Source organism: Mus caroli, chromosome 10, assembly GCF_900094665.2.
Source record: "Mus caroli chromosome 10, CAROLI_EIJ_v1.1, whole genome shotgun sequence".
NCBI classification, from domain to species: Eukaryota; Metazoa; Chordata; class Mammalia; order Rodentia; family Muridae; genus Mus; species Mus caroli.
Window position 1 is genome coordinate 797,633 of NC_034579.1, and position 12,752 is coordinate 810,384.

A 12,752-nucleotide genomic window follows, 5' to 3' on the forward strand; every position below is an offset into this window, starting at 1 on the left:
AAAAAAAAAAAAAAAAAAAAACTGAGACTGTAGGATTAAGTACACTACAGGGGCTTCTAGCTGAGGAAATCTTTAGAAATGAGTCTCAGAGGAAACCAATACAAAAGCTTGAGAAACAGAAAGCACATATCTGGAACTCCTGAAGGCCATAGGTTTGATCCCCAAACCCACCCACCTTTGATTACAAAGATTCTAGCAGGGCGTGACAATGCAGAACTATAATCAGCACTCGGGAGGCTAAGACAGGAGGAGTGCAAGTTTGAAGCCAGCCTTGGCTACATAGAGAGACCCTAGCTCAAAAAAAGTCCAAGTGGACTAGGGAGGTGGCTCAGTCAGTAAAGTGCTTGTTATCTATTTAAGCATGAGGGCCTGAGTTCAGGTACCCAGCACCCAGGTAAGGAAAATCAGGGGTGGCAGCATGGACCTGTAATCCCAGCACCGGGAGGCAGAGACAGCGGAATGCTTGAGAACTGCTGTACAGCCAGTATAGACTAGTCATGGGTAAAAAAACAATTGAGGAAAACATTGATGCCAGCCTCTGGTGTGTGCACATGTATGTGCACACACAACCACACACACACACACACACAGGCAAAAAGAGCCACCTTTTAGTGGAGTCTACAGAGCACTGGCCCTCAGAACAGTGGGCAATCTATTCAAAGAAGGAAACTTCTTGGCCTGAGGAAAGCAACATTTTTGTTTTAAAAACAAATACAGAGCAGAAAGTGGGAAGGAAAAAGAAGAAGAAAAAAAACCATTTCTGCCTGGAAACATGAGGCTGAAATTTCAGAACATGGGGAATAAAGAACAAACTCCTAAGTGCTGCCAACAAGAAAAGGTCCCAATTACTCACAAAGGAATAAAAAAATCTCCATCAACAACACCAAACGCCAGGTGGCCTTGAGGAAATTCATTTCGTGTCCTGCAGGAGGAGGATAATAGAAGCTTCCACAGGAAGAGGAAACCAGCAGTGCTAACATGAAGCACATCAAAAAGAGAGAGAGCAGGAACAATCCTCCTGAGAGGACTGACAGCCATTGATGGCCGCCATAGAGCGAGGCCATCGCTGACAAAAGGCAGAGACTATGCAGGAAACAATACATCATTTTTGATATATTTTAACATCAAGATCTTCAATATAAAACAGAAACATTAAGACTAGTGGTCATCTGGGACATATGACCCAGAGATTCTTGTGCCTAAAATAAGGTTGCTCAACCATTAACACTCAGATATGGCTCGTCCCCTGGCCACCTTATATCCCACCATAGTGTCCTGTCCCCAAACTCACCTCTCTTCAGCTGAATCCTGCACCTGAATCCCTTCCTGTCATGCCAGTTCTATCCCCTCCTTAAAGCAGAGTTCCGGGTTACTTAGGGCAAACATTTATCACAGTGAGTACTTGGTGCCAGGTGAACAAATAAAACAAATGACAGTTGAAAGAGATGTGGTGCCAGTTGAACAAATAAAACAAATGACAGTTGAAAGAGATGAAAATAAAATACCACTGTAAAATGGTATCTATGTTGCTACAAAGTAAGACAGTGGTGCTGCTAGCGCCATGTGGGGCATTGCTGTAATCCTAGCACTTAGGAGGCAGAGGCAGGAAGGTCACCCCCACCCCCACCCACCCCCACCCCCGTAGGTTTGAGGACAGCCTAGTGTACATAGTACAAGTTTAAATTACTTTGCCAGGTTGCTTATATTTTGTTTTGCTTAAAGTAATAAAGGGGTATGTTAGAGTGCTGGTTGCTCGATTTAGCCCTCAGACTCTATAGATCATCATCCTATATTAATAAAGGTAAAACTGTATGTCACTGGTTTCATTAGCTCATATAGATATATCAACCAGCTCCCCAATTTCTGTTCAGGACATGTGGGCTATTTATAGTGATGACCTCTCCTAAATAAACAGGCTGTAACCAACATGTTTGTGTTTAGATGTGTACTTCTCTGCTATGATTTTGAAGGTAGATTTCCAGGGATGTAATTGCAGAGTCAGTGCACAAATGGCGTGGATTTCTACATGTCTCTTCAGAAATGTTAAGTCCACTCACAGACTTAGCTGTGTTGTACACTGTCCTTTGTATTTAAATCGGTGGCTAACTGGGAAATAGTATAAACCTCATTTATGCAGTTATATGATTGTGAAGTGTTTTATTTGCTAAACAACATAAGCATTCCTCTCCCAAGCACACTGGTTGGTAAATGAGCAACACTGACTCTCAGATAGCCTCAGTTGCTTAAATGATCCCTAGAGTGACTCAATTTGCATGTGAGTGTGTGTGTGTATATAATCAGATTAGTGAAGGCTAGGTAGCTCAGACTGGCCCCAAATTCATGATCCTCCTGCTTCAGCCTCCCAAATGCTGGAATTAGAAGCATCCACCATGATGCTGGGTTATAGTTTTAGAAATAAAACAATTCTAAGTGAAGTACTTGTATAACACATTGTAAATTCGACTTGACTACTACTTAGATCATATTGCAAAAGTATTTCTAGGCTCATGTTATGCAGAGAAAACAGTAACCTTTTGGTATTTTTTAATGCAGTATTTACAGTGCTATCAGAACCTAGAATTCATGCAGCAAAAAAAATCTCTTGTTTTAGAATGAGTTACATTGAGACGATAATCATTTAATATAGCGGTATTTAGCTTTCAGGCAATATTTTTTTCAGTAAATCAGTGGTTAATACAATCTCAATCAGGAAGGAGCCAGCAAGCTCCTTCCTTCCTTCCTCCATTTCCTCATCTGTCTGTGATGGAAATAGGTAATAAAATGTCTCATAAGGTGATCCCACTAGTGCAGACCTGTGCACACACACACCCGCCTCTCTCTCTCTCTCTCTCTCTCTCTCTCTCTCTCTCTCTCTTTCTCTCTCTCTCTCTCTCTCTCTCTGGGTGTGTGTGTGTATGTTTGAACCTGTCTGACTCACACTCCTCGAGGGATCCGGATAATTTAGCTAGAGCTTAACGAAGTGACTTGGTGCAGATGCTTCACCGGTGCCTGGATATTTGCAAACTGAAAGAAGTGCTCATTCCTTGTCTCCGCTCTTCGTTCCCACTGGACTCTGTACAGCCTGCTGTTGGAGCCAAGAAAAGAGAGGAAGAAACCCTGGGAAGTTTTTGAAGAAAGTTAGAGCTCTCTGGCTGTCGTTGCCAGATACGATGGATCCATACCCTCACAAAACAGACACAGAATGGTTCCTCTCCCTTCCTTAGCTGCTAGGCTCAACCTATGCTGAGATTTAACTCTGAGAAATGGACCTCATGCACAGGAAGCCAGCAAGATACTCTTTTTTTTTTTTAAGATTTATTTATTTGTTTTATGTATATGAGTATACTGTCGCTGTCTTCAGACACACCAGAAGAGGACATCAGATCTCATTACAGATGGTTGTGAGCCACTATGTGGTTGCTGGGAATTGAACTCAGGACCTTGCGACCGCTGAGCCATCTCTCCAGCCCCAGCAAGTTACTCTTATCCCACCATCTTCTAATCTCTCCTGGACAATCAGTAGACCCATGACTCAGTGGTAGAATGTTCTAGCATGCATAAGATCCTGGGTTTAATTCCTACCTCAACAAAAAGAACAGAGATCAGCAGGGCAGAGAGGAACAGAAAGTGACCTCCCTCAGAGACTGGTTGCTATGAATGGAACTATTAGGTTACTGACTCGTTCATTCAGCATGAACTAAACGCCTACTGGGTATTACAGGCTGCTGTCCCTGCTGGGCATCCACAAGGAATCTTTCTGTGTGGTCCGCACCTTTGTGGCCAGACATTCTAGTGATAAAGATGCTCCGAAGACAGATAATGACAGTAACACTTTTGGGGATAGGAGGGAACCAAACCTGGGGCTTCATATATACCAGGGCTGTGCCCCTGTCCTTCATTAGTACCTAGTTGTTAGACTGGAGCAGGCTACAGTGGTGTGTTACACTGAGCCACCGGTTTCACAGGCCTTACCCTGGCAACTCCTTGACAGAGGACAGTAGACAATGTGGGCAATCTAGAGAGGCCGTATGCTGTGCCCTCTAGGAAAGCCACTGTTCATGTGAGCTGGCCCACAGGGGAGAGCCCCCAGCTATGACTGCTGGAAGTGTCCATCCAGTAATATGCCTCAGCTGACCACAGGATCTGTTTTGCTGTCTCAGGCACAGTTTGACATTGCAGTGGCCAGCGAGATCATGGCCGTGCTGGCCTTGACTGATAGCCTCACAGACATGAAAGAGCGGCTAGGAAGAATGGTGGTGGCCAGTGACAAAGATGGCCAGCCTGTGACAGCTGAGGACTTGGTGAGTGCTGCTGAGAGGCCCTGGGGAGCGTCAGGAGAATGGAGAGCTCCTAAGTCTGCTGCTGTAGAGTGGGGATTCTAGAAAGTTCTGCACCGCCCATTAACTTCTTCCCAAACCTTGCTGCTTCTTATCTTCTCTATATCAGTAGCAGGTCTGGACCTAGCTGCGGTCAGAGCATATGAAATGTATTTTATGGCTGGGCCTGGTGGCGCACGCCTTTAATCCCAGCACTCGGGAGGCAGAGGCAGGCGGATTTCTGAGTTCAAGGCCAGCCTGGTCTACAAAGTCAGTTCCAGGACAGCCAGGGCTGTATAGAGAAACCCTGTCTCAAAAAACAAAAAAAGAAAAAAAAGAAAAAGAAATGTATTTTATAAGCATAGCATTCTCACCTGGTTTGCCTTGACCAGCCTGGGGTGGGGCAGACATGGGCAAAGATAACAATCCCAGGGGCATGGTCAGTTTGGTGATGCTAATCTAGGAAACAGTATGGGGGGAAAGGGCACAAATCAGCCATGGTCCCAGTTCTCCTGATTTATGTGTCTTTTTCTCACCTGTAGGGGGTGACCGGCGCTCTGACAGTTTTGATGAAAGACGCCATCAAGCCAAATCTGATGCAGACCCTTGAAGTAAGTAGTTTTCCTTTTATTTGTTTATTTATTATTTTTATTGATTTTTTTATGTGTATGTGTGCATGCATATGGGGTGGGGTGCCACATGTATGTATATGCACATATGTGGAAGTCAGAGGTCAACCTCTGATATTATCCCTCAGATGCTGTCAAGCTTGGTGTTTGAGTCAGGTGCTGTTCACTGGCCTGGAGCTCACTAATAAGGTTAGAAGACTAGCCAGCTAGCACTCACTCGGGCCCACCTGTCTCTGCCTCTCCAGCACTGGATCTCTCCTCTCCTCTCCTCTCCTCCCCTCCCCTCCCTTCTCTTCCCCTCCCCTCCCCTCCCCCCTCCTCCTCTCTCTCTCTCTCTCTCTCTCTCTCTCTCGCTCTCTCGCTCTCTCTCTCTCTCTCTCTCTCTCTCTCTCTCTCGCTCTCTCGCTCTCTCGCTCTCTCGCTCTCTCTCTCTCTGACTTCTGGAATTCAAACTCAGATCCTTCAGGTCAGGGACCTTATCGACTGAGGTATCTGCCCAGCCCTGTTTTTTTTTTTTTTTTTTTTTAATGATTGTTTATAGCATAGCATTTGCCTTTCTCGGACTTACTGTAGATTACAAGGCAGTATGAATACTCCCAGCCAATGAGAGTCTAAATGAAAATTTATCAATTCATAGGGATGACTTAAACCCTGGATTTGGTTTCACTGACTAGAATAGGAACATTGAAAATAAATATCTGCCTAATACAGCCATGGGTGGCAATGCCACATTTACGTGACTTTGTCTGTTTTAACTTTTTAAAATACTTCATCTATCATGTTAATTATAAATTGTTTGCTTTATAACTATAAATTGTTTTTTTTTCTCAAGTAAAATACAGTAAGTACTAAGAAATGTTTTCTAAGAGCATATTTTCAGCTCAGTTTTGTGGTGACATCAATTTTGTAATCTTTTATACAAACACTAAAATTTTATCTTAGCTTCTTTGATTTAAAGTGTTTTCATCTCTCTCTCTCTCTCTCTCACACACACACACACACACACACACACACCACTCATTACAATCTAGTTTCTATGTTGCTGATCATATTCATTTGACCTAGCCATTGTTTAACCCTTTTCTTAGCTACCAGTTTTTAGGATTTGGACTCAAAGAGGTCCAAATAGGGAGGGTGTATCTGGATTGTGTTCAGCAGAGACAGGTATGCGGCTAGAGCTGGGGCTCGGCAATTAAGAGCATTTACTGCTCTTGCAGAGGGACTCAGTTTGACTCACATATGATAGCTCCTCTTCTCAGGGATAAGATGTCCTCTCTGGCCTCCTCTGGTAAGAGGGCATACATATGGTACATATGCATATGTGCAGGCAAAACACTCGAACACATAAAATTAATATTTACAGAGAGACGGGGAGAGAGAGAGAGAGAAAGAGAAAAGGTGTTGGGGTGAGAGATGTTAACACTGGTGTTTTTACAGACCGATGCCAGGGAGGAAAATCCATGTCCACTTTGGTCAATGTTACTGGACGGAATTTATGATTTGCGCTAGGCTACAATGGGAAAGAGGGATGGAGGTATCCAGAGGGCGAGTATTTGGGGGACAAAGCAAAAAGAGAAGTAGAATGCCCATATTCATCCATGTACTCGGCTGACAGAAAGTTGAGTTGAATGGATGCATTGTTGTTTGCCTTGTGTCCTGGGCTGTACTATTTACCACCTCTACCTCAGCTTTCCCCCATGTAAAATGGTGTCAGTCACAGCTAAGCCAACAGGGTAATAGTGACAGTTCAGCATTGACTTCCACGTACCATGGATGCATGCTGAGGGCACCGTTGGGAACATGGGCTCAGAGGTCCCTGCCCTCCTGAAAGTCGGGTACTGGTTGGGGAGGCAGAGAGCAGACAAATAAGTTCACTACCTTCTCCTTGGTGCCATGGTTGCAAAAAGAAACCTCCAAGGCAGTGTGGGCATGAGAGGGATGGCACAGAGCATCCATCTGTGCGTTCACAGACTACTGGGCAAAGGCATGAGGAAGCCAAGGGAGCACTGGAAAATACTGCTCCCGGAAAGGAGGCCGAGCCCAGAGGGCCTGGTCCGTGGCTCTCAGCCTTTCTAACACAGTTCCTCACACGGTGGTGACTCACACCATCCATAAAATAATTGTCAATGCTACTTTGGAACTGCAATTGATCCCTATAAAAGTGTTATTCCACAGCCTTAAGGGGTCGGGACCCACAGGTTGAGAACCACTGGCCTAGGGCGAAATGAGAGCTACCAGCCAGCATGGCAGGACTGTGAAACCTGAGCTGGGTACTGAGTCAGATAATTCCAAGGCATCCCTGGGCTCCTATTCAACAAATGACGGTGGCCCCAATTGAACATGGAACAGAACCCTGAAAGTGCCAGGCCTGCCCCTCCCTAGCCCTTCTATACCACCCTCCCCTGACCCTGTCCCCATAGCCTGAACTCTTTCTCTCTCTGACTCTCTCATGAGCACACAAATGTGCTGTAGTGTGTTGTCTTTAATCTTAGCAATTCCTGGGAATGGGGGATGCACCTGTGATCCCAGTACTTGAAAGACAAAGACAGGAGGATTAGAAAATTGAGGTCAGGGTAGACTGCACAAAGAATTCCAACTCAGCCTGAATTCTATAGTGAGAGCCTGTCTCAAAAGAATCACAGTTGGGAGGTAGCTCAGTGGTAGCTCAGTGCTTGCCTTGCTCTAGCAAAGCAGCTAGTAAGTAAACAAATAGACATGACTGAACCCTTAAGCCATCTTCCTCTCTGTGAGTCTAATTTCATTTGTCCTAAGCAATGCTTAGTACATTTACATCATCTCTAATTTTCATTTATGGTATTGACCGTTTTAAGATTATTTGGACAGATAATGTATTTTAAGAACAAAGCATAGAATTTGGTTAAGATGTTCTCATGCGTGAACTCTTTGTGAGTTCCTTGAGTCTTAGATACACATTTGGGAAGGGCTTCTAGAATCAGTGACACAGGAGGCTGTATCCATGGACAGCCTAAGCATCTTATTGTGGGCAGTATCTTGTTTTGGACACCCCCATTGCTAGTGTCATAGGAGAGCGTGGGTACCCCCTGCCTCACTACAGGTGGCCATGATGCCAGCAGTTTTCGGTCTGAAGACTTTGGTAGATTCTGGGATACTGATAGATATCATGTTCCAGCATAAACTAGGAGGAGCAGGAGTCTTGGGGATAGAGGTATAAGGCCTGGATATTCCCGGCAAGCCTTGTCCAGAGCCAGACTGTGAACCTACTGATGACTTAACACGGGAAAGTCATCCTAAGAGCTGAAAATCTATCCCTGTGGACAAGCCACACAGTGTTCGTTGATGGATGTCTGGTGCCGTTGTGGCTGCAGGCTACGTGTATTAATCCAAGTTAAAGTTTAATAAAATTAAAGACATCTTTCAGTTGCTTAGCCACATTTCTACTGTTGTGTTTATTTAGATTTTGGGAAAAAGGGAACTAACTACATTTTAAGAACCTTGCAGCCGCACATGGACAGGGACTACAGTATCGGACAGTACAGAAGTATTATACCCTGTTGATGCTCTGGTAATCAACCAAGTAGCTGAAGTAATAAACATGGGAACTTTCTGTACAGACCACTATGGAGACTATTCATCAGGAGAAACCAAGATGGTTCCTATGTTACATTCCCAAGCGTTCTGCCTATGAAACAAAAATCAAGATAAATACACTTATACATAGAGATTGGTTCTTTTGTGGTTTTGTTTTGTTTTGCTTTGCTTCGCTTTGCTTTGTTTTTTAGTCAATGTGTTTATCTCAAAGTGCTTTATTTTATAGCTACATCCACCATTAAATATACATCTTTGTTTGAATGTCTGATAGCAACATTTTGGGCATGAGTCTACTAGGACTCCAAACTGGGAGTTTCAGAACCAGGACTGTAATCTTAATCCGGTTATTCATCTTCTCCTTGGCCTTGGAGAGTACCCCTTGCTTCCCTGGGCCTTGGATTTCCTGGGTCAGGAAGAGGTCAGCTCTTGCTCTCACATTATTTGGTTCTGTGATCTCCATTTACACGGACTTATAAAGAGCAAGGAGACTAGAATGTGGGGAGTGGGATTGTGATCACAAGGCTGAAGAGAAGTTGATCAAATGGTTCCTGTTCCAGTTAGATGGGAGTAGTAAGGTTCTCCACACCAGTCAGCCATGGTAACAGTTCACAGGAACAAGACACAGGAGGGTGGTGTGGCAGGGTATGCCGGCAGACCTAATGTATATCCTGTTAACTTTCTGTTGCTATAACAGCTACATGAGATAAACAACATATAAGGAGGAAAGGTTTCTTTGGGCTCACCCTGTTGGCATTTTCGGTCTGCCTCTGGTTACCCTGTTGGTTTTGGGGCTGAGTCAAAGCACAGTACTGAGAACCTATTGGAGATTCTGGTCAGAGAATACACCAGAAGATGCTGCTGTCCTCATAGCCAGTTCATGAAGACAGTGCGAGACCATGGTCCAGCAGTCCTTTTCATGGAGATGCCCCATCTCTAGGACCAAACTCCTCCCACAAGGCCCCATTTCCTAAGACTTTTACCACCTTCCCTTGGTGCTGAGACTTCATAAAGACCTCTGGAAGACAGCCAGCATCCAAACTCCAGCATAACATTTTATATTGCACACACATCAAAGCATCCTGTTGGACTCCTAAGTTACTTAATTGCCAATTGAAGTGTAAAGGCTGGGGAGAAGGCTCAGTGAATAAGAACACTGTTCTGCAAGCATGGGGGGCCTGAGTTCAAATCCTCGTTGCCCACATAAAATCTAAGCATAGTCGTACATACCTATAACCCCAGCACTCCTGTGTGGACATGGGAGGCCCAGAAGGGAGGACCCTGGATCAGCTAACCTCAAATGTAGGTAGTGAAAAACAAGAGCCCCTGTTCTGAATGGAATGGAAGGCTTGCACCCAAGCATGCAGCTGGCCTCTGATCTCCACATGCAGACTGAGACCTGCATGTACCTGCAGTCACACACACACACGCGCTCTCTCTCTCTCTCTCTCTCTCTCTCTCTCTCTCTCTCTCTTTAGAAAGTGAAATAAAGACTTAAACCACAAAACTTTTTTTTGTTGTTGCTGACGGAAGAGTGTAGCCTCGCTAATAAGGAAAACTCTCAAATGGAAGATTTGCTTTAGATTAAACAGCAGCCCGACGGGATTATTCCAGAAGCCTGAAGCCTGTGCTTGTTCAGCCACAACCTGTCACCTGTGTCCCCAGGAGACCAGGCCCCGTACCTCCCTGACAGATGGCAGCCATGAGGGTTACAGTCTGTCGAGGTGACGAGCCAGCTGCCATCCAGGGATAGAGTCTGTGACTTTGTCCTCTTTACATTTCTCCTTGGCAGCAGCATGCCCCAGGCAGCAGGGTTGGAAGACGTGACGCTTCGGAGTCTGTAAAATGCTTTTCTCAGAGCACTTGAGAGGTTTGCATAGAGAGAAGAGACGTGTTAATAGATGTTAGGGAGGTGGGTTACAGATAGCAGTCATTCGTACATGTGAACAAGCGTGCATGTTGGATTGTTAGAACCCTCACATGCTCACGCCACTCTGACCTTCTTGGGACCTGTGTACTCTCTCTCCAGAGAACTTGGGGCAACACTCAGTTGTGAACTCACAGGGTGGCTTTGAGACGCTGTCTTAGTCTCACACTGTCTTCCTGCTTTGGTTCAGCTTTCTCATCTTTGAACCATGTTAGATCATGGGAATTTTCCATGCTCCGCAGCTGCCCTGCCCCCACCCTGCATCACTCCCTGCTCTCCGCAGTGTCAGCAAAGGAACAGGGTGTGTTTTCACAGGTGTAGCCAAGCCTTCATCTGAGCAGACCTCCAATAACCTGGCTGGGCTAGGAATAAAGCCTGAATGTTTTAATGAGAAAATTATTTTCAGATAGACCGAAAGTCCGTTGTTATCAATAAAAGGAAGAAAACAAAACCACTCTAAAAATAACTATATTGACAGGGTTGGTTTAAAGACTTTAAAAGCCTAGAATTTTTACTAGTTTCTAATAATGGTTTTGTCTTATTTGTAATGATGCTGATTGGTTTGTTGTCAACTTGACAAAGCTAGAGTTATTTTGGACAAGAGGACCATGTCCCCACTGACTGCTTTTGAGCGAGCCACTGAACGATGTGGGAGGGTCCAGCTTACGGTGGGCAGAAACATTCAGGCTGGTGGTAAGCAGGCCGAGAAAGGCAGGAGAGAAAGCCAGCAGGCAGCAGCCCTCATGACCTCTGCATCAGTTTCTGCACCCAGGTTCCTGCCCTGACTTCCCTCGCTCAGGGACAGAGTGTGACCTGAGAGTTGTTGCTAGAATAAGCCTTTTCCTTTCCAGGTTGCTTTTGGTCCTGGTGTTTTATCACAGTAATAAAAATCCTAAGTAGCATAGTAATTAGTAAGAACTTCTCATAAATAAATACAGTATACACATATTAAAATGTCATGAGAAACCCATTTTTCTGCATGTTTTCTTTAAAAGAAAGTTTAATAGTAAACTTTAGTTGTATGTGGTGGGTGGTTGGCTGTGATTCCAGTGTTTAATAAATAGAGACTGGAGTATCAGGAGTTCAAAGACATCCTGGACTATAGAGCAAGTTTGAGGCCACCCAGGCAATATAACACCCAGCTTAAACAACCACAATAAATTGTTTCTATCATTTGGACATGTCACCCATGGTGGGTATTTTTTCTTTTTCTTTGTTATGTTAATTGCCAGATTTCTAACATGTAAAGTTTTTGGAGTATTATTTAAAGATTTAATCAGAATCTTTTATTTAAATGAGAAAGCAACTTTAGCCTAGAAGTTGAAACCAAACAAACAAAAATAGCTAAGCTTGTCCTTTATATGTAATTGGCCTGTCTGGTTTTCATAATTCATAAGTTAAGTTGTTTTTTATACTCAGTTCTTCGTAGGTTTGTTTGAGACAAAATCTCATATAAATCTATACTGACATCAAACTCCTAATCTTTCCTGCTTTAATGACACAAATTCCGGGATTGTGGGATTTTTCTATTCTCTTCCTCCTCCTCCTCCTCCTGCTCCTCCTCCTCCTCCTCCTGCTCCTCCTCCTCCTCTTATAGTCCACTAATAGTCTACTATTCCTCCATTCCTCTCTTTCTGCCTCCCTCCCCCTCCCCTCTTCTCACTATGTAGTCCTGACTAGCCTGGCACTCACTGTGCAGACCAGACTGGCCTTGTATTCACAGAGATATACCTGCCTCTGCCTCCTGAAAGCAGGAAGATTTTTGATAACTTGACTAATTGTTCACTTTAAAAAAGCAAAATCAAACAAACAAACAAACAAAAAATAGAACATTGAAGATATTACTTAAACTATCACAGTTTGATTAAATTTTAAGTGTATAATGTAGGAGAAATAAAGTATAAAACTTATGTTATGATAAACAGGCAATGAACAATAACTTATCAAAATTATAATCAGAGGTGCGTGTGTTCTTAGCGATCTCTTGCTCAGCATTAACTATAGGCTAGTTCTGTCTAAGGAGACTTAGTGTCTGAGTCAATCAGGGTTTCACTTTGTTTTAAAGGTTTTTCTTCTGTCTTGTCTTTTTGTTTGTGTGTATACGTATGTATTCATGTTTGTGTACTGTACATATATGCGCATACATGGAGGCCTCAGTATGACATTGGGTATCTTCCTCTGTCCATCACCACTTGGATTTTTTGGCAGTCTCCCACTGAACCCATGGCTCACCGACTGGCTAGAGCAGCCGGCTTGCAACCTCTGTGCATCTCCCCCACCCCCCTTCTCAGGTGCTAAAGTTACAGACTGGCG

The 12,752-nt window shown here is 44.1% G+C and overlaps 1 protein-coding gene across 4 annotated transcripts in view; it reads left to right on the forward strand.

Moving 5' to 3' along the window:
* Positions 1-12,752, forward strand: part of Mthfd1l (methylenetetrahydrofolate dehydrogenase (NADP+ dependent) 1 like) — a 180,943-nt gene that overhangs the window by 69,633 nt on the left and 98,558 nt on the right. For all 4 annotated transcript variants that reach the window (XM_021173654.1, XM_021173653.1, XM_029482853.1 and 1 more), the window contains exons 18-19: positions 4,161-4,301; positions 4,859-4,927. In XM_021173654.1, the coding sequence (XP_021029313.1) occupies positions 4,161-4,301; positions 4,859-4,927 (210 nt within the window). The remainder of the gene's footprint in view (positions 1-4,160; positions 4,302-4,858; positions 4,928-12,752) is intronic.